The 23,334-nt window shown below is 41.5% G+C and overlaps 1 protein-coding gene across 1 annotated transcript in view; it reads right to left on the bottom strand.

Moving 5' to 3' along the window:
- LOC145409053 (putative neural-cadherin 2) overlaps positions 1-23,334 on the bottom strand; it is a 395,645-nt gene that overhangs the window by 90,020 nt on the left and 282,291 nt on the right. The window contains exon 13 of the mRNA XM_080279608.1: positions 1,640-1,842. Coding sequence (XP_080135734.1) covers positions 1,640-1,842 — 203 coding nt within the window. The remainder of the gene's footprint in view (positions 1-1,639; positions 1,843-23,334) is intronic.

Here is a 23,334-nt window from a genome sequence, read left to right as displayed (position 1 = left end):
CCCAAAGTACATCCGGCAAGTCTGTATGATGAAAGAAACCTGTAGTAACACAGAAAAAAATCATACTAACTTTTCGGATGTGATCTGGGTTGGATGAAAAACTTGAACCGGATTGAGTGCCAAAAGGTTGTCTCTTCCTGGCCACAGTGGGAGCGGGAGTACCGTGGTTACAAGGATGTTACAAGGCGAGACAAAGCTCTGATCTGATAGTCCCGGGTTCGATTTCTGGTACAGTAGTGGTTGATTTTCCCTGTGTTACTACATGCTTCTTTCATCACACAGGAAATATGTTGTATGGAGGCAGAGTAGAGTCTGTTCATCAGAGTAATAGTGTGTGTGTGTGTGTGTGTGTGTGTGTGTGTGTGTGTGTGTGTGTGTGTGTGTGTGTGTGTGTGTGTGTGTGTGTGAGAGAGAGAGAGAGAGAGGGGGGTGAGGGAATGATTAGGAATATTGCTGCATATAAATGATGCAAAATATTTTATATTTCTTGTTAATAAAGTAAGAATGTGAACATGATTAGTTGGACAGTGTAATATCAAGAATGAAAATCTCTCCTGTTATGCTGCTTTACATTTATCTTCTGCAGCCATGGGATAGTTCACTTACCGTAGGCTTAATACACTGTCTGTTGTTAGCCAGATGTGTACCTGTATCCATATCAAGCCATGTTAGGTCCACTGCAGGACCGGGCCTTCTCATTGAAGGGAAATAGATAGCCAATATTGTTCCTTCATCATGCTGGGGAAGTACTATGAAGGAGGAGTGATATATATATATATATATATATATATATATATATATATATATATATATATATATATATATATATATATATATATATACAAAATGGAAATATTGTACTGGCGGAATATTTATGTGTCAGTGTCTGTATATGTCCCCGGTAAAACCAAGATGCTGCGAAGATATTCAAGCATATGAAATAACATACCTGCACCACCAACGCTTAATTTAAATATCAGTAATGCGGTAGGTTTGAACCCAATACTTCGGGCAGACGCATCAAATGATCAGTAAGTTAATCGCCGCGCCGCGCCACCGTTGTTGGCCAGCAAAAAATGTAATATACACAGGCGAGCTAAACTGGTTATTGAGATGGTTTATATAATTTACTCTCTAACCTATTCACTATTGACTAATATTGTTGGTTTCCAGATTATAATTCTAGATTGCGTTTATTGTATGAAATTAATCATCAGGCTGCAAAGGTAAATACTGTCAAATTATCCCACTGCCATTTCTCATAATTACTCCATATGTACAACAGTTTTTTGTGACTGGCTTCATATTTTACCATTTACGCTTGCAGGTACTTATAATTCGCTCTCAATTCAAGAAAAATACTGCAGGTTTCTTCATCCCGAGAGAGAAAATGGCGACAGTATTGTCACTCTCAGACGCCTATGGTTTAGTCTCCGTTGAACAAAACTGAGAGATATGACATCCACACTACTGGCGGACATGAGTTTCCTACGAGTTAATGAAAAATGTTTGGAACCTAGTCTCATTAGGCTATCATATCATCTAGACTGCCATCTTATTGGCACTGTCCATAAGTAATCTATTTTTTTTTTCTGCCTAGTCTCAGTGCACAATTATAGCAATCACGCTGCCGCCTCACCTGAGTTTTCCACAGGTAAACCGTTTTAGCGCCTGGCTTCATAGGGTTGTCGTTGATGTCGTCTATGATAATGGAGACAGTGTGGGTCGCTGCCAGGCCCTCCACGTCGGCAACCCTCACCAACACCTCCAACTGACGATGTTCCTCGCGGTCCACTGGACCCCGCGTCCACAGTTCACCACCACCACGACCACTATCTAGTCCTAGTGACGTATGCATGGGAGAAAATTACTATTGGAAATATACCTGTCGAAGAATATATGGAAAACTTATTGATTGAGGAAAGTATATCTGTTAGGAAATTAAAGAATTGCAGCCTCTTGAATCAAGGAATGAATATGCTTAGGAAACAAGGCTTATATAGCAATAATTGGATATTGAAAAGATGTACAAGATAAACAGAGAAGGACTGTGGAAGGCTTTGTGTACATATGCAATAAATAGTAAACTGTGGAGCTTTTACGAAAGTAATGAAACGTGCGAAAGGGTTAATGGGCTTGTAAATAAATGGTTCAAGAGCAGTGTTGGCCTGAGACAAGATTAGTGATGTCCCAGTGGTTGTTCATCACACACACACACACACACACACACACACACACACACACACACACACACACACACACACACACACACACACACACGCATATATATATATATATATATAGATAGATAGATAGATATACATACACCCACGCACCAAAGTTTCTGTACCCCCCTCGGTGAAAGGAAGTGGAAGTCAGGGTTAGAGAGAGGGCAGGCGAACGGACAACCGTGAGTGGTAGTTTGGAACTGAGCTACAAGGCGAATAGTGAGAAACCTAATGACACTAGATTTGAAATATATCCATGCTATGCACCTGCATAACAATATGCGTTTGTAATATACATAGCATATAACATAGACTGCTATGTTATCATGGTGTCCTGTGAAATTGGTCCAGACACAACCCATCTGTTTCGGATCCTCATCATACAAATAAAGCACCGAGCCAGTTGTATATAAGCTGCGACTGGTCATTATCACTGCAGCGATAATTTTTGTGAATATGTTATTCCTGGATTGTCTATAGCTATAATATAGAATGATTGTGAATTTAATGCTGATTCCCACTACTACTGCTACTTCTGCTACTAATCCACTATAAATCTGTATAATAATACATATGATTGTCCTTATGTCTGTGTATCTACTTACCACATCGTCCCTGTTCCACCGTCGACAACTCGTCAATTACCCCGCACCGCTACCCCAGTTGCACCCCCCCTCTCTCCCACCCACCATAGACCCTACGCCTCCCCCACTTCGACATCACATTATCCCTCACCTCATCCTCGGGCCACCAGGCCTGTTGTTCACCCTTTACCGGTGAATATACGTGGTATGCATTAATAATAATAACTATAACAACAACATAGATGTGCAGTATTCCTAACATTACATATAAAAGCTGCAGACCCAAACGTGCCTCTATTATGGAGCTCTTATCATTACCACTGCACATCCCTACAGCACTTCACCATGGTAATACAACCCATTGTAGTCCTTTGTGGGATCACTACACCTGTTTGGGAAAAATAACAGTGCACGACATGCCTGCAACCCACTAAAATACACCTGTGACGTTTCACTGACATCCATCAAATAGCCTGGGAGAAGTTAGCGGACAAACAAACAAATGACTGGACATAAACAGAGGCCGAATATCTCGCATCGGTATATGACGACCTGACAAAACTGTTACCATCCTGCTTTGTAGGTGTCATCATAGTTATAGCAATAAAAATAATAATAGTAACAATAATAATAATAATAATAATAATAATAATAATAATTATCATCATAATCATCATCATCGTCATCATCATCATCATCATCATATGTTATTAGGCACGATACAGAGGAGGACAAACACTGATATAGCATGTTTCGACGCAGTGCAGAACCTGTTTGCCATGACAGAAGGTTGGGTTGCTGTCAAACATTACTTCAGTATTACTATAACCCCACCATTACAGCATATTATGGCAATGTTTGGTTTCATATGTCAAAGCTGTGTTCACGTGTTTTATCAGGGAATGATGGTGTTTGTCCTCCTCTGTATCATGCCTGTTAACATGTGATTACTACTACTACTACTACTACTCCTACCACTACTACTACTACTACTACTATTATTATTATTATTATTATAATTATTATTATTTTTATTGCTATAACTATGATGACACCTACAAAGCAGGATGGTAACAGTTTTGTCCTGTCGTCATATACCGATACGAGATATTCGGCCTCTGTTTATGTCCAGTCATCTGTTTGTTTGTCCGCTAACTTCTCCCAGGCTATTTGATGGATGTCAGTGAAACGTCATAGATGTATTTTAGTGGGTTGCAGGCATGTCTTGCACTGTTATTTTTCCCAAACAGGTGTAGTGATCCCACAAAGGACTACAGTGGGTTGTATTACCATGGTAAAGTGCTGTAGGGATGTGCAGTGGTAATGATGAGAATGGTCTGTGGTCTGTTCTGTGGTTAATATATCAGAGCTCCGTAATATAGGCACGTTATATCTTCAGTTTTTATGTGTAATGTTAGGAACACTACACATCTATGTTGTTATTATTTTATTATCGCCCACATTTAGAGGGCAGAACGATAATATTTTTGCCTACATCTGTGTGTGTGTGTGTGTGTGTGTGTGTGTGTGTGTGTGTGTGTGTGTGTTCATATGTGTGTGTGTAATTCACCGGGTCGGTCAGGATCACTTGATGGTCGTGATCGTCAGCTTTTACCCTCCCGGAAGGGAGCTGAGAGCTCATATAGTACCCGATCTATGGGGAAGGCTATGACCTTCACACACGCACACACCCGTCCCCTTGCTCAAGGGGGACAGTAACCACCCACTTCGTCAGTGAAACTTTTCGCAACCTGAGCGAGGCGCGAACTCCCGTCCACCAGTTGGCAAGCGAGAGCGTTACCACTGTGTGTGTGTGTGTGTGTGTGTGTGTGTGTGTGTGTGTGTGTGTGTCCATTATATCTCATGAACGGCTTGAGCTATCAACATGACACCTTCAGCGAATCAAGATTTGGACAATATCTTGGAGGAGTTCGAAAATGGGCACTCGGGGTCAGGGTCAAGGTCACCAAAATGGCTGCCAAAGGTCAACTAGTTCTTATCGTCCGCCTTTAGCACCATTATACCTCATGAACGGCTTGAGCTATCAACATAAAACCTTCAGGATATCAAAATATGGTATAAATTTTGGACTTGGCCAACAGCATATTCTGGCGGGCGATTAGCATTCGGCTCCAAAATGTCTTTCTCATTATTAATGCATACCACGTATATTCACCGGAAAAGGGTGAACAACAGGCCTGGTGGCCCGAGGATGAGGTGAGGGATAATGTGGTGTCGAAGTGGGGGAGGAGTAGGGTCTATGGTGGGTGGGAGAGAGGGGGGGTGCAACTGGGGTAGCGGTGCGGGGTAAGTGACGAGTTGTCGACGGTGGAACAGGGACGATGTGGTACGTAGATACACAGACATAAGGACAATCATATGTATTATTATACAGATTTATAGTGGATTATTGGTAGAAGTAGCAGTAGTAGTATTGTGAGGGAAATTAGACACAATTAGAAAAGGGGGATTAGTAGTGGCAGTGTCAATAATGGTAATAACAGAGCCAGTAGTCTTGTGCTAATGTTTGTGTGGCAAAGATGATGTGAGGAATAATGTAATACAGTAGAGGTTATAGGACCGGACGACTAGAAACCCCCTAAGGAATATGACGGCTCGCCATAAGAGGATACGGGGAAGTAAGAGTAATAATAAAGGCAGAGACTGATGGAAAATAATGCACGTTTGAGGTGAAGCAACAATTAAGGCCTGGATAATAGCTGTATTTTCGTTGTCTCATATTATTTTGTGTTGTTTGCATCTAATTTCATCCGTGCTCTTATGTTTCGGCCACGGAGGTTTGGGCCACGGATTTTGAGTCATGGGCCACCACCCTTGGACGTCTTGGGCATACTTTAGGTTAGGTTAGGTAAGGTTCACAACACTTCACACTTCAAAACGTCCTAGGTTTGTGGCCCATGGCACAAACGTCCGTGGCCGAAACGTCCTACATTCAATTTCATCTGGTTACAGTAAATTATTGGTGAATGCTCTCCGCTGCCCATCACAATGTGGTTTCTTCGTACACATAAAATAATTGCAACATTTATAACCATCAGCACAGCTACTGTGGGAATCAGCATTAAATTCACAGTCATTCTATATTATAGCTATAGACAATCCAGGAATAACATATTCACAAAAGTTATCGCTGCAGTGATAATGACCAGTCGCAGCTTATATACAACTGGCATGGTGCTTTATTTGTATGATGAGGATCCGAAACAGATGGGTTGTGTCTGGACCAATTTCACAGGACACCATGATAACATAGCAGTCTGTGTTATATGCTATGTATATTACAAACGCATATTGTTATGCAGGTGCATAGCATGGATATATTTCAAATCTAGTGTCATTAGGTTTCTCACTATTCGCCTTGTAGCTCAGTTCCAAACTACCACTCACGGTTGTCCGTTCGCCTGCCCTCTCTCTAACCCTGACATTCACTTCCTTCCACCGAGGGGGGTACAGAAACTTTGGTGCGCGGGTGTACATATATATATATATATATATATATATATATATATATATATATATATATATATATATATATATATATATTGTGGTAGGTGGGGCGCTCACCATCCACTCACTCAATGTAGTGCTACTGTCAGGTGTGTCTGCCCTTTCCTCTCCTCTCTCCATTCCTTCCATCCTCTTCCGTCTTCCTTTACTTCATTCTTTTCTTGTCCTTCTGCCTACGGGTAACTTGACACTTCCTCTTCTGTCTTTCTTTCCTTCATTCTTTCCTCTTCCTTCTGCCTGTGGGTGACTCTACACTAAGTGACAAGCCAAATGGTCTCTTGTACACCAGGAAACCATTTACTTCGCTGGGTGTTAACCATATAACCAAATTTCGGCGCCTGGTGGTTTAGTGAGTAATTATTGCGCTCCAATCGGATTGAGCCGATGAAGGTTTATATCCAAGGGATGGTTGGGGCTGATTGGTCATGTAATGCCACTCAGGGATGAGTGAGGCTGGTCACTCTCATCTTAAATGTCGGGACCAACTAATTAGCCCCAGGCTCCTACGCTCCTCATGGGGCAACGTAGGATTGGATGATGATGATGATGATGATGATATATATACAAAGTATATATATGTATATATATATATATATATATATATATATATATATATATATATATATTACATAGAGAGAGAGAGAGAGAGAGAGAGAGAGAGAGAGAGAGAGAGAGAGAGAGAGAGAGAGAGAGAGAGAGAGAGAGAGAGAGAGAGAGAGAGAGAGAGAGAGAGAATTAGACAGATATATTGCAAGATGCCTTAATCCCATACGGGGTGGCCACAAACAAATCGCCTCCACGTCGCTCTGTTCCCCGCCATTTCACTGCTCTGCTCCCAACTCACATCCTCCTCTCTCATATACATCTGCACTCCATCCCTCCATCTCATCCTTGGTCTCCCCTCTCCTTGCTCTCCCCCTCCACCTCACTCACATACACTCTCCTCGTCAGTCTCTCACTCTCCATCCTTTCCACATGGCCAAAACACCTCAGAGTCTTTCTCCTAACGCTTCCTATCACATCCACATCCACACCACGACGCTCCTTCACTTCCTCATTTGTCAGTCTGTCTATCCATGTGACTCCACATGCTCCTCTCAAATAACTCATTTCCATTGCTCTCACTCTTGAATTGTGTACCCCCAACAAGATCCAAGCTTCACCTCCATACGTTAGAGTTTGTATCACAATACTGTCAAGTAGTAACTTTTTCACTTCCAGGCTCACTTCCCTGTTCCTTATCACTGCTTTCAAGGACCCAGCAACCTTTCTTCCTTGTTGTTTCCTTTCAAGCACTTCACTCTCCAAACTTCCATCCTTACCCATCACACTACCCAAGTACTGAAACATACTCACATTTTCCATTCCCTCCTCATCCAACCTCACTGTACATTCACTGACTTCATTTCTCTCGAAGACCATAACTTTACTCTTCCCTACATTCACCTTTAGATTCCGTTTCATATACACTCTCCCAAACTCATCCACCAAGCTTTGCAGCTCCCCTTCGTCTTCACTTAACAACACAGTATCATCTGCAAACAACACTACAAGGTGTGTCCAAACACTGCCTCTCTCATTAAGGCCACTCCAACATCCACTGCCCTACCTTGTATCTCTTTTATAATCTCTTCCATGCACAGATTGAACAACCATGGAGACATGACATATCCCTGTTTCAACCCAACCTTCAGTTAGAAAAATTCACTCAGTTCACTATTCACACGAACTGCAGCCTTAGCACCCTCATACATACTGTTCACAGCATTAAACAACTTTCCATCTACTCTATATATTCGTAATACTTCCTACAGTCCATGTCTATCCACCCTGGCAAATTCTTTCTCCAAATCAATGAAGGCCACATACAACTTCTTTCCCTTCGCTAGAAACTTTTCCACTAAAGATCTAAGAATGAATATCTGATCTACACAACCTCTTCCCTTCCTAAAGCCTCAATGTTCTTCTCCAACTAATTGATCTGTTATTTCCCTACCTCTGTCAATAAGTATCCTACCATATACTTTTCCTGTTACACTCAGAAGACAAATGCCCTTATGATTACCACACACTTCTTTTTCCCCTTTTCCACTGTACAAGGGAATAATTATTCCTGACTTCCAATCCTCCGGGACTCTACCTTCCTCCCAGGCCAATCTGCACATCCTTCACATCCATTCTACTACTATCTCTCCCCCATGCTTCGGCATTTCACCACACATTCCATCAGTTCCCGGAGCTTTCCCCGTATTAACTTCATTGCTTGCACAACTTCCATCCTATTGATTCATTCCTGTCTTCTCACTTCCCTCCTTCTCCCAGCCATTCTCCACCCACTTGTACTGGCATTACTTTCATTCTCTTTGTTCAGCAATTCCTTGAATTGTTCTCTTCATCTGCCCACTTTTTCTTCCTTGTCCACTAGTAATCTACCATTTTTATCTTTCACTCCCTGCCTAACTTCATTGCCACCCTGTCTAACTCTCTCTACCTCTTACATTCCCTCCATTTTACATTCAATTTCCTTCCCAATTCCTCATCTACCCTCTTCTTACTCTCTCTTACTAATCTTTTCACCTCTCTCTTCCTTTCTACATATAACTCTCTCTTTTGGCTCTCAACTTCTTCCACGCCCCTATTTCTTATCCATTCTTTATATGCTTTCTTCTTTTGTGCCACAACCTGTCTCACCTCTTCATTCCACTATGCTGGTCCTTGCACCCCCTTTCGTCTTCTCTTCATCCCACACACCACCTCACATGCTGCACATATTTCTTCTGTGAATATCTTGCACATACCTTCCACGTCCCCCATCTGCTACACTCCATATTTACCCAATCGTTCCTCCACTTCTCTCTCATATTCGGCCATTTTCTCATCCTCTTGTAATCTTTCCACTCTCCTTGCATCTACTCCTTTCTCCCATTCTTCCCTTCTTTTATTTCTCCATTTTACTTGGACCTTGATTCTGACCACCACCAACTGGTGGTCAAAAAGTCCACTCCCCCAACCTCTGTATGCTCTTGCATCCATTTCAAACCTTCGCATCCTTCAATCCACACATACATAATCAACCATTGCCTTCCTTTCATTCAGTTCACCACCCACCCTTCTCATCACTCGCCATGTATACCTGTGGATCATTTTGTGCCTGAAGAGGGTATTGGCTATCACCAACCCCCTCCCGACACAACTGTTCACTAAAACACTGCCATTCTCATCTATCTTAGCATGCACACCCCACTCACCAACTACTCCATCCACCTTCACATTTCCTACTTTACCATTCATATCACCAATCCAAAACACTCTTATTTCTTTCAAACTTTTCCATGCACACTTCCACATTTGTCCAGAACTCTTCTCTCACTCTGCTTGCACGATCTTGAGTTGGTGCATACATGCACACAATGGCCCACATTTGTAGTCCAACTTTCAATCTTACCCACACAATCCTTGAGCCGACTGATCCATACTCTCTTATATTATCCTTCCACCTGTTACTCACAACAATACACACTCCTTCTTTTACCCTCTCATTCACACCTACTTCTGCACATATACCCCATCCATATTCCCATTCCCTCACACTCTCACCTGACCATTTAGTTTCAGTTAATCCACATACATTCACTTTCGTACCCTCAAGCACCTGGACAATCTCTCTCTCTTTCACCTCATCATTTGCACCCCTTACATTCCATGTCGCCATTCATATCATGTTCTTTGTTCGATCGTTAGTCATCATCTTTTGGTAACTCCTGGTCCGAGGCTTCTTGTTCATATTTTTAGTTAGTTGTTTGCCGGGGAGGGTCACTAACCCTCCGCCAACCCACTTCCTGTCACGTAGGGAACACGTGTCTTTTGGTTATAAGGTTACCAATCAGCGTTGGAAATGCTTTCCTGGTTTACAGGAAATCATTTCGCTTGCCACTCAGTGTAGAGCTACCCTAAAAACAGAGTACCACTACACTAAGTGGGTGGATAATGGGCACCTCCACCTATATATTGTATATACGTACTGCATATATATATATATATATATATATATATATATATATATATATATATATATAAGCTACTTCCCCCAAGGAAAGGGAGGTAGACGAGACAGGACGACACACTCCCCATTTACTCATCCATTCAAACATATTCATTCGCATCTTAGCCCCAAAGGGGAGAACGGACAGATCCTTCCCGCACCACACCGCACAAGGTTCAACTGCGCAATGCAATCAGTGACATCCGCAGCAGGGCCCGACAGCAGAGCTGGTTTACCCCTGCCACATCATAAAAGACCCATCCCTCTTACCCGCACCTGACCTGACTAGCTGATCAGACCAAATGCGGGAGAATATCCCCTCCGGCCGCGTCATCACTTATTCATTCACAATTTCTCTCAATTTATTTCTGTCACGCACAGCCACTCTTCCTTGCTCAACAGACATCCCTCTTGCATCCAGCGCTCTCTTGACACTGTCCATCCATCCTATTCGTGATCTTCCTCTCAGCCTTAAACCTCTCACATCAGATCTAGTTATCTTTTTCACCAATCGCTCATTATCCATTCTCTCCATATGCCCAAACCATCGCAACACCCTCTGCTCAACTCTACCAGCCATCTCCCGAACACCTCCAGTTCTCCTTCGCACTTCATCATTTCGCACTCGATCCATACGCATCACTCCACACATACTCCTTAGACACCTCATCTCCATTACATTCAAACTTTTCCTCTCTGCTACATATATATATCATCATCATCATCATCAGCCATTACACCTCCACTGCTGAACAAAGGCCTACCCCAACCTGCTCCACGAATTCCATGACTGAGCCAATCTTTGTCACGTTTTCCCCGCTGATTTCTGTATCTCATCTCTTCACCTCTTGTCTGGCCTTTTTCTTCTATGCTTCAATCTCTTGGTGTCCAGTCAGTCAACCTCTTGCTCCATCGATTATTCCTTATTCTTGCTACATGGCCTACCCACCTCCATTTCTGTTCTAGTATAACTTCTATAATATCTTTGACTTTAGTCTGCTCTCTCACCCAAGTTGATCTTTTCCTGTCTCTTAAAGATATTCCCAACATTGACCTTTCCAATGCTCTCTGAGAACGAATTAGTTTATTTTCCATCGATTTTGTCAGTTTCCATGTCTCCCAACCATACGTCATAGCTGGAATTATACATTCGTTATATACTTTTCGTTTCATACAAACTGGCAAGCTACTTTTCATAATGTCCCTATGCTTACCGAAAGCTTTCCATCCATTTGTAATGCGTCTTTTTATTTCCCTGTTATTATCTTTCGGTAATTTTAGTATTTGTCCAAGGTAACTGTATTCCTCGACTTCTTCAAGAATTTCTCCACTTATTCTGATGACGCTATTTGGTGTTCGAGGATTAAACATTAGTTTTGCTCCGGTTCATCTTTAGCCCTACTTTGAGGCTTTCTCTGTTCAGGTCATTTAACATTTCTTTCAATGTCTTTGCTGATTCTGAGATTAGGACAACGTCATCTGCAAATCTTAAATGGTTTAGCTTGTCTCCATCTATGTTCACTCCTTTGTTTTCCCAGTCTAGCTTTCTGAAAATACTTTCTAGGCATGCTGTAAATAACTTTGGTGAAATTGTATCTCCCTGACGCACGCCCTTCTCAATCTTAATTTTCTCTGAGTCCTTATGTAATTTAATTGTTGCAGTTCCGTCTTTATATATGTTTTCGAGCAGTTTTACAATGTTCTCATTCACTCCTTTTTCTCGGAATGGATTTATAATTGCTATGTGCTCCACTGAGTCGAAAGCTTTTTCGTAATCAACAAAACCTATGCACAGTGGTTTATTATATTCTGTAGTTTTCTCAGTTTGTTGATTCATTGTGTGTAGATGATCAGTAGTCGAGTACCCGCGTCGGAATCTTGCCTGTTCACGAGGTTGCTTTTCCTCCAGATTTGTAGTTATTCTGTTTGTATGGACCTTAGTGAAGAGTTTGTAAATGACTGATAGCAAGCTATTGAGTCGATAGTTACCAAGGTCTTTTGAGTCACCTTTTTTGTAAAGTAAAATAACTATTGCATTACACCATGTTTTGGGAATTTTCTTCCTTTTTATACATTGAGTAAATAGGTGGGCAAGTCTTGTTTGTACTTGTACTCCTGCATCCAACAGTAAACCTGCTACTATTCCATCTTCTCCCGGAGCTTTCCCTCTTTTCGTATTTTTGAGAGAATTATTTACTTCATCTGGTGTTACCTCAGGTAATTTCACTTGTGTCAACTGAAAAGTTAGCTGTTGGTACTACTGTCTTTGATGCATACAGTTCTTTGTAAAATTCTTCAACTCTCTTCAACATCATATCTCTGCATTTAATGATTTCACCGTTTTTGGCTTTCAGTGATGTCATTTGTTGCATTCCAAGTGCCATTTTACGTCGGACATGTTTCAGACTTTTTCCTTTTTTGATGGTTTCTTTAATTTGATTCATGTTTTTCTTTCGTTTTTTCTTCTCTTTGTCTTTTGTTGATAAGCTTATTTAATTCCGCTCGTACTATTTCATCTTTCTTAGTTTTTACTTCCATTTCCTTTCTTTTTTTCATAGGCTCAAGTGTCTTCTCGGAATACTTCTTGGCTTTGGTTGTATCAGGTTTTCCTACTGCCTCCGCTGATTCTTTTAGCACTTTTGTTAGTCTGTCGTTCAGCTCATCACTGTCACAGTCAGCATTACTGAGAGCCTGAAATCTGTTCCTTATTTCCAACCGAAAAGCTGCTTTGTTTTCATTGACTTTTATTGGGCATATCTTTTTATCTTTAATCATCTTCTTTCTTTCACTTTTGAAGTTGAATCTTGCTGTGCAACGCACCATGCTATGGTCACTTCCGATATTTACTTTGTTGATAACTGTGACATTTGTGATTGTGTTATTTTTATTTGCTATAATGAAATCGATTTCATTCTTTGTTTCTCCATTTGGGCTTCTCCAAGTCCACTTTCTCCCTGTTCTTTTGTGAAAGAATGTGTTCATTATTCTCATGTTAAACATTTCTGCAAAGTTTACCAGCATTTCTCCTCTTTCGTTCCTTTCTCCCGCTCCAAATTTTCCCATACATGCTTCTCCATTTTTTGATTTTCCAACTTTTTTGCATTGAAGTCTCCCATGAGTATAGTATAGGTGGTCTTTTCCTCTCCCATAATCTGGGAGATGTCATCATAGAATGTTTCAATTTCTTCATCTGAGTTCTGAGAAGTTGGTGCATATTGGCTACTTGTATTACTTTCAGTGTATATTTTTTGCACAGTCTGATTACAACCACTGCTGCTCTGTCAGATACACTGCTGAATTTAACAATGTTGTCTGCAAGATTTCTGTTAATGATAAATCCTACACCACTAACTCTTTCATTTTCCCTTCCTCTGTAGTAAAATAGGTGGCCATTGTCATCGAGCTGAATTATTTTTTCTTCTTTTCTGTGGGTCTCACTCAAACCCCAACTAATGTTTTCCAGTTCAGCCATTAAGTTATCCAGCTTGTAATCCTCAGCCAGGCTTCTTACATTGTATGCATAGATCTTCATGGATTTAAGAGTTTTTAATATCCCAGTCTCTAACTTGTCAACACAGTGCCTAGTCACTTTCGGTGAGTAATTTGGGCAGTGTTAAGCGATCTTCTGACTGTTTTTAGACATCAAAACACACACTGAATATGCAATATAATCCTAAACACTAAGAAAACAATGCATTAAGCAGCAACAAATGAAAAATACTAATATGCACAGCACTTCTCCCAATTTTGGCAGTGTTCTGTGGTCTTTCGGTTATTTTTAGACATCAAAGCACACACTGGAATATACAATATACTCCTAAACACTAAGAAAACAATGCATAAAAAAAAAACCTACCAAAATGCACAACCCTATCAACATGTGCAGTAACCCTCCTAATTTTGGTAGTGTTCTGCGGTCTTATGGCTCTTGTTAAATAGCCTATGATTTCATCATCCTTTGTGTAATTTTAATGCACAGTATGTTGCATGTTTGATCACGAGCGTGTTCTGCCTCAGTCCCCCCCTTCTACCGTTATAGTAGAGTAAGTCGTCCTTTCTGTTGTTCAGTGCAGGATTTTCAGCTCTTTGTCCCCATGGCTTCATTTGCACGTCCTTCTTACAAGTTGTATCATGCTCTGCTGTCCCCTATATAATGAGCTCAGTCTCTGCATTATTGCCACTTAGATCTGCTCCTCATTTTGTTCACATCTCTGTCCTCCCCTGTACAGTTATTCTTGTGAGTGCTCAGGAAGTCTCCAACCATCTAGCAGCTGTGTAATTTGAGTATAAATGTTATTGCATTTTTTCTTGTACTGTGTAGCGTAAGGTGTTGATTTGTAGGCCTAGTGAGTTTTTGTAATTCATGTTGTCAGTCATTTTTGATAATAGTTCTTGTTGTTGTTGTTGTAAGATTCCCTGCACATATAGTGCAGGCCGGGCCATACATTAGCCCGGTCAGTGGTGTATGGGCTGATTAAAAAAGAGTAAGTTGGGAGAACAGGACCTGGGGAATGCCCAGCACACACGTCCTGTCTCCTGACTGGCTTTGTGGTGTGTGTGGATAATAGTTTGTATCTGTAATAATTTATCTTGCATTAACTGAGCATTACCCAGTGTATTTTCATTTTATCAGGGCTGACTTAGGTAAATTTACTCTTGCTAATTTCATGTTAATAGAGGCTATTGCAGTTAATCATATATTTAACCTGTTTTTGCCATTACATTATCCTTATGAGTCCTGAATGTTTTGTTGTTAGTTTGAGCATTAAACTTTAACTTGTAATTTTATCTAACTCTTTTGTTTTGAACCTGGAACTTTACGGGACAGTAGTGATTATTAGTATTCTCACTTAAAGTGTACATTATCTTTCTCTGTTCCGTAACATAAATTTGGCGACCTCTCATCAGGATATTCAGGATATTATCATAAGGATATTGCTTGATATTTTGTGACTGTGATTTATTCATGATGTCTACTATTACTACACTTGATGAAGCCAAAGATTTTTTGTCAAATGTGCAAACAGTGTGTGATGTAGAAAACAGAACAAAGAATGAACTTAAGCTTGTTGCTCAACAATTGGGAATTGCTGTTCGCTCTCATCATTCTAAAGATCAAATTGTTGACATGATTAATGAAAGCTTGTTTAATGTAACTCCTCGAAATAAGCAAACGCAGATTGAATTACCTAAGTTACAGCTAGCCCTGCAGGAGGCTCGTGCTAAGGAGGCTGAATTTCAGGCAAAAGCTCGTATTCAAGAGGCTGAGTTTCAGGCAAATGCTAAGGAGGCTGAGTTTCAGGCAAATGCTAAGGAGGCTGAGTTTCAGGCTCGTGCTAAGGAGGCTGAGTTTCAGGCACAAGTTGAACTTGCTAGGATTCAGGCAGGCCATGAGTATCGCATGAAACAAGGTGGAACTGGATCATCTAGCTCTGATGATTTTGATGTGGCTAAAAGTGTTAAACTTGTCCCTCCTTTTAATGAATCTGATTTAACAAAGTATTTTCAGTTGTTTGAGAGGGTAGCTACAGGTTTTAATTGGCCCAAGGAGTATTGGCCAGTACTCCTTCAGAGTGTTCTCACCGGTAAAGCTCAAGTAACTTATGCATCTTTGCCTCAGGATCAATCTGATAATTATGATGTAGTTAAGAGCTTGATTCTTAAGGCCTATGAGCTTGTTCCTGAAGCTTATAGAGTAAAATTTAGGACAACTTATAAGCAAGATAAGCAATCCCATGTTGAGTATGCAAAAATCAAAGAAGATCTGTTAGAGCAGTGGTTAAATTCTAAGAATGTGGATTCTGATTTTGGTAAATTTAAGCAGATGATTTTGCTGGAGGACTTCAAGAGGTGTATTTATAAAGATGTAAGCCTATATCTTGATGAGAATAGAATAGATAATTTGTCTGATGCTGCAGTTTTAGCTGATGAATATGTTCTCACTCACAAGAGATATTCTAAAGAAAAAGGGAAAGCTGAGAGTAAGTACGTTGCCTCTACTCAAAGTACAGGTAACAGGAAAGAGAATAAAGATGATGTTTCTCAGGAAGTAAATACCAGCTCCACCTCTAGATTTCAGAAAAGTAAATGTACTTATTGTAGTAAGCTTGGTCATACTACGGAGAAATGTTTCAGGAGACAGCGTGATGTGAACAAAAAGGAGTCTTTAAATGTTCAGTCAATTGGTCTAGTGTCCACTCTTGAGAGTTCCCAGAATTCTTTAACTGAGTTAACTGAACCTGCTTTGAGGGGTAACTTAAATTCTCAGGATGGAGCTCCTCTTTTGAGCAGTAACGTGGGTGACACTCTCAAGAGTTCATGTGCTAATTTCCTGTCTGATGGTTTTGTCAGTCCTCTGGACAATAATGATAGGAAATCAGTAAAAATATATCGTGATACAGGTGCTTGCCAATCCCTTATGCTGACCAGTGTTCTAGGCTCTAATGTTAATTCCTCTGATGAAACTGTAATCTTACAAGGTGTAGGGAATAATTACTTCTCTGTCCCTCTATGCAGAGTGAATTTAAAGTCTGGTTTTGTTAATGGTTCCGTTATGGTTGGGTTGGTTGAGACACTCCCAATGTCAGGTGTAACTTTCTTACTTGGAAATGATATTGGTGGAAGTCAAGTGTGTCCAGCTCCTCGGTTGTCTAGTGAGCCAGTGGCTGCGTCCCAGGATTGTGATGTCCCTGATGTGTTCCCTGCATGTGCTGTCACTAGGGCTAAGTCTAAAGTTACTGGTGATTTAGAGGATAATGATGATGATGATGTTATCGTAGCTGACACTTTCCTTGCTAATTTGGACCACTCACCAGATGAGGCAGTACCCCGTAGTGTATATAATTTGTCTCGTCAAGAGTTGGTTGAGTTGCAGGTTGCTGACCCTGAGTTGAAAGGTCTAGCTAACTCTGCTTGCAGTGAGGAAGAGTCAGCTGGTGCTTCTACTTGTTATTATATAAAGTCAGGAGTAGTTATGAGGAAGTGGAGACCCCCAACAGCATCAGCCGACTGTGAGTGGGAGGTTGTACATCAAGTTGTCATCCCTCGTGTTTGTAGGCAGGATATCATTAGAGTGGCTCATGATTCCAGTTTGGCAGTACACCTTGGAGTTAGGAAGACTGTGGCACGCATTTTGAAACACTTCTACTGGCCAGGTATCTTCAGGGATGTTTCCTGGTATTGTAAGTCTTGTCACACCTGTCAAGTTGTGGGGAAGTGTAATCAGACCGAAAAGGTTGCACCTCTAGTTCCCATTCCTCCTTTTGAGGCGCCATTCACCCGTGTGTTGGTGGATATTGTGGGCCCTCTTCCTAAGACTTCTTCAGGATTTTCTTATGTGTTGACCCTGATTGATATGGCTACTCGTTATCCTGAAGCCATTCCACTTAGAAATATCTCAGCAAAGAACGTGGTTAAGGAAATGCTAGGGTTCTTCACAAAGTTTGGTCTACCCAAGGAGGTACAGTCAGACCGGGGAAGTAATTTCATGTTGAATGTTTTCAATCAGTCTCTGAAAGAGTTGGGCATCACCTAGATCACGTCTTCAGCTTACCATCCCCAGACCCAAGGAGCGTTGGAGAGATATCATCAAACACTCAAATAGATGCTCAAGAAATACTGTTTGGAACATCAGAAAGACTGGGATAAAGGTCTTCCATTCATTGTGTTTGCCACAAGAGAATCTCCAAATTAATCACTGGGTTTCTCACCTTTTGAACTACTGTTTGGCCATGAAGTAAGAGGACCCCTTAAGTTACAAGGAATGCTGGCTGTCGGAGGAAGATGACGTCAACCTGCTGGAGTATGTGATGAAGTTCCAAGAACGGCTGTCCACTGCTTTACAGCTGGCGCGAGAGAATTTAGGAGCTGCTCAGGAGAAGATGAAGACTTGGTATGATAAGAAGTCCAGGTTACGCCACTTTCAGCCAGGAGATCAGGTTTTGATTCTGCTACCAGTTCATGGGCAACCTCTTCAAGCCAAGTTTAGTGGTCCTTATTTCGTGGAGAAGAAACTCAGTGATGTCAACTATGTCATCGCCACACCAGATCGTAGAAAGAGCAAGCAACTATGTCACATGAACATGCTAAATTTATATCACAGGCGGGACGAAAATAATCCAGTCTGCACTGTAGCTGTTCCACCCGAGTCTACAAGTGAAGCTCTCCCAAGTAGTATGAGCCTGAGTGATAGTTTGGGGAAGAATCCTGATATCATGAATGATCTCCAGACTAAGCTTTCTCATCTACCTCCCGAGGAAAGGCAGGAGTTTTCGGCATTACTGCAGGAGTACCCGCAAGTGTTCCGTGCTACTCCAGGAAGAACCACTGTGTTAATGCATGATGTCGATGTTGGAGACGCAAAGCCAATTAAACTGCCTCCTTACCGTGTGAACCCAGTGAAAGTTCCTCTCATCCAGAAGGAGCTTGGCTACCTGTTGGACCACAAGATGATTGAGCCATGTCAGAACGAGTGGAGTTCTCCTGTCACTCTGGTCCCTAAGCCAGGTGGGTCACAGCAGCTTTGCATTGACTACAGACGTGTTAATCAGATAACCAAAACAGACACTTACCCTCTCCCTCGTGTGGAAGATTGCATAGACAAGATCGGAAAGGCTAGGTACATAAGTAAGTTTGATTTGTTAAAGGGATACTGGCAAGTACCTATGACTGAACGTGCTAGGGAGATCTCATGTTTTGTAACACTAGGAAAGACTTTTGCATGTTCCGTAATGCCATATGGTATGAAGAATGCACCAGCCACATTTCAGAAGCTCATGAATGTCGTAACAGAGGGTTTGGCAGGGTGTGTTGTTTATATTGATGATGTATTAATCTTCAGTGAAAACTGGAAAGATCACCTATGCCATGTCAGTAAATTTCTTGAGTGTTTAGTTCAGGCTAATCTTGTAGCTAATTTATCAAAGTGTGAGTTTGGTCAAGCTAAAGTTCAGTGCCTCGGGTACGTAATTGGTGATGGACATGTTGCACCACCAGCAGCTAAGGTTCGGGTTATAAGTGATCTTCCCAGACCTAAAAGTAGGAAAGAGCTACAAAGATTTTTGGGAATGGTAGGTTATTACCGGAGATTTGTTCTTAACTTTTCAATTCTTGTATCACCACTTACAGACCTACTGAAAAAGGGAGTTGAATTTGTATGGACCGATAACTGTGAATCCTCTTTCAACAAACTTAAAGCTATTCTATTAAGTCAGCCTGTGCTCGCTACTCCAAATTTTGCTAAGCCTTTTAAGATGGCTGTTGATGCTAGTGATACAGGAGCTGGGGCTGTTTTGCTGCAAGAGGATGATCAGGGTATTGAACACCCTGTATCTTATTACAGTAAGAAGTTCACTCCACCTCAAAAGAACTACTCAACTATTGAGAAAGAGCTTTTGGCCTTGATTTTGGGTTTACAGCATTTTTCATTTTATTTGTGTTCTGGTTTTGACCCCATAGTCATTTATACCGATCATAACCCACTGATATTCCTTAGTAAGTTTAAAGATAAAAATCAGAGATTGACAAGATGGAGTCTACTTCTTCAGGAGTATTCATTAGACATACAACATGTCAAGGGGAAAGAAAATGTCATTGCAGATTGCTTATCTAGACTTTAGACATTGTTTTAGAGTAATAAGAAATTTCCTTTGTAAATTTCTTTTTCTTTGTGGGAAGGTGTTACATAGCCTATGATTTCATCATCCTTTGTGTAATTTTAACGCACAGTATGCTGCATGTTTGATCACGAGCGTGTTCTGCCTCAGTCCCCCCCTTCTACCGTTATAGTAGAGTAAGTCGTACTTTCTGTTGTTCAGTGCAGGATTTTCAGCTCTTTGTCCCCATGGCTTCATTTGCACGTCCTTCTTACAAGTTGTATCAAGCTCTGCTGGCCCCTATATAATGAGCTCAGTCTCTGCATTATTGCCACTTAGATCTGCTCCTCATTTTGTTCACATCTCTGTCCTCCCCAGTACAGTTATTCTTGTGAGTGCTCAGGAAGTCTCCAACCATCTAGCAGCTGTGTAATTTGAGTATAAGTGTTATTGCATTTTTTCTTGTACTGTGTAGCGTAAGGTGTTGATTTGTAGCCCTAGTGAGTTTTTGTAATTTATGTTGTCAGTCATTTTTGATAATAGTTTGTATCTGTAATAATTTATCTTGCATTAACTGAGCATTACCCAGTGTATTTTCATTTTATCAGGGCTGACTTAGGTAAATTTACTCTTGCTAATTTCATGTTAATAGAGGCTATTGCAGTTAACCATATATTTAACCTGTTTTTGCCATTACATTATCCTTATGAGTCCTGAATGTTTTGTTGTTAGTTTGAGCATTAAACTTTAACTTGTAATTTTATCTAACTCTTTTGTTTTGAACCTGGAACTTTACGGGACAGTAGTGATTATTAGTATTCTCACTTAAAGTGTACATTATCTTTCTCTGTTCCGTAACACTCTTCTTAAACATCAAAACATACATTGGAATATGCAATACAATCATAAAAACTAAGAAAAGAATGCATAAAAACAACAACAAAAACTCCCAATATGCACAACCCTACAAATATGTTCAGTATCCCTCCTAATTTGGCAGTGTTCTCCGTTCTTTCGGCTCATTTTAGATATCAAAACACACATTGGAAACTGCAATATAGTCCTAAACACTAATGTAACAATGGAAAAACAGCAAACAAACAAAAAACCTCACCAATATGCACAGTACCCCTCCTAAGTTTGGCAGTGTTCTGCGGTTTTTGGCTGCTATTTGACATCAAAACACATTGCAATATGCAACATAATCTTAAGCACTAAGAAATCAATGGTTAAACAATAAAAATTAAAAAAAAAAAAAAACAGTACACTTACCACCCAGTGAACTGCAGACAGGCGTCGTGCTAATCTGCAGCAGATCTACAGGTATCCCATGTGGTCTACTGGCTAACACAGTCACCCAGCAAAGGTCAAAGAACCCCCTCCTCCTGCTCCTCATCTCCTGAAACTGGGGATGTGCAGCGAGGTGCTAGAGCCTTTCCCACCTTGGGACTCTCTGAAGACAGCTGCAAGCTCATGTCTAACAGCGACTTAACGGCTGTTGATGTGCTTGGTTGTGGATCTGAGAGTGAAAACTGGGGTTGACAGGGTTGTGGTGGTGGTGGTAATGGTGGGCAGAAGAGGCTGTCACTCGTGGGGTTGGCAGGCTTGAAGAAGGAGTCAATCTTCGTCTGATGATGGGCACGGCGATCTTGTTGCAGGACAACAGAGTCCCTTACTGCCTGCAGATCCATCACCAGCTTTAATGGCACCAACTCCCTGTCGCAATGTGGGTGCTTGGCATATTCGAGCACCTGCTCATTTCCTGAGACAAGGAGTGATGGAGTGATGAGGTGGCCAAAGTCAGTGTTCTTGTCCTCGTCCTCATCACTTTTTTCTGTCTGCCCCACAGAGACAGCAGCAGTGATCTCATAAGACAACGTCTGATAACTTGTATTGCCGCAGTCATTATCCATCCAATCCCTCATGTCATCAATACCCACATCCTTGCCTGCATTTTGTAGCCGAAGGTGAAATTGTCCACATTAAATCCTTCAAAGTCGTGCATTGCCTTGCATCCAAGAAGGAAATGAGACCAACCACTTTCCAAGGTTTTGATGAAGACTTCCTTACAAGCATTGGCCCAGTTGAACACCACAGCCTTGGTGTTGTAACACTGCAGAGTCCCCACGTGTGTCGACCTCTTCCTTGTCCTGAAGCACCACCATCACCTCGTCAAGGAACCTCTGATGGTTGAGTCTCTTTGTTGCCACAATAGCATCTTGGTCCATTGGTTGAATGAGAGCAGTCATATCAGGTGGCAGAAACATGCACCTAATACACCTGTCATCAGCAACCAAATCCTTCTCTGACAGATGTGCAGGGGCATTGTCGAGGGTCAGGAAAGCCTTCACCTGGCTGCAAGGGATATGAAGTTCCTCTGTTTGCTAATGGATAACCTCCTTGGAAAAGTGTCTGTGGAACCAGGCTCTGAAGATCTTTGCAGTAAACCAGGTCTTCACAGAATGGTACCGCACAACAGGCAGGCTATCTAACAACCCACAGAGAATTTGTGAATGTTTTACACATCCAACAATAATGGATTTGAGGCAATGAACCCAGTTAGCACTGGCACAGCACAACACCGAGACACGTTGATTGGACAACTTCTGACCGGGCACAGTCTTCTCTGTCTCTTTTGCCAAGGTGTTGGTGGGCAAGGAGCGGAAGAACAGGCCAGTTTCGTCAGCATGGTACACCTGACCGATAGCAAGGCTCTCCTTCTCGATTAGGTGCTGTAGTTTCTGGCAAAATGGGTCAACTTCCTCCACTACTGTGTCCAAAGCCTCGCCATGTGCCTTACAGCCAGCAAGTCCATGTTGATGTTTGAACCGGAAGAGCCAAACCTCAAATGCCTTGAAGTCATGCACATTGTGCAGGCATGCAAACTTCTCGACTGCAGCCTCCAACATGGTCCCACGTATAAGCACACCAGCAGTCCGTTAACCCCTTAACCGCGGGGCGTCACTTTCGTGACGCTTGGGAGCAAGGGATCATACCGCGGGGCGTCGCTTTTGTGATTCTGTGTTATTTTGAATTCACCCGGGCTTCCAAGTGGGGGCTTGTATCATCTATCAGTACTGCCAATGTCCAACACTAGTCAGCACTCCTAATCTCATCTGTACTCCCATCCATTGTTGACAATTTAGCCATTTCTCCCCATTCTTGACTCCCCTCCCTACCCCCCTCCATTACCCTATCCTCTCGCCTGCCCGGCCGTGCTACGCTAAGTAAATCTTCCCTGGAATTTTTCACTGATTTCATCCATTGAAATAAGCCCTATGCCCTATTCTTATACCAAATAATATATACAAGAAAGAAATAAGGTAAGTGAGAGTGCCATACACCTGGAATTGGCTAAT

This window comes from Coenobita brevimanus, chromosome 79 (genome assembly GCF_032717465.1).
Source record: "Coenobita brevimanus isolate Jiangsu-jjx chromosome 79, ASM3271746v2, whole genome shotgun sequence".
Lineage (NCBI taxonomy): Eukaryota > Metazoa > Arthropoda > Malacostraca > Decapoda > Coenobitidae > Coenobita > Coenobita brevimanus.
This window is presented reverse-complemented; position numbering and strand designations above follow the sequence as displayed.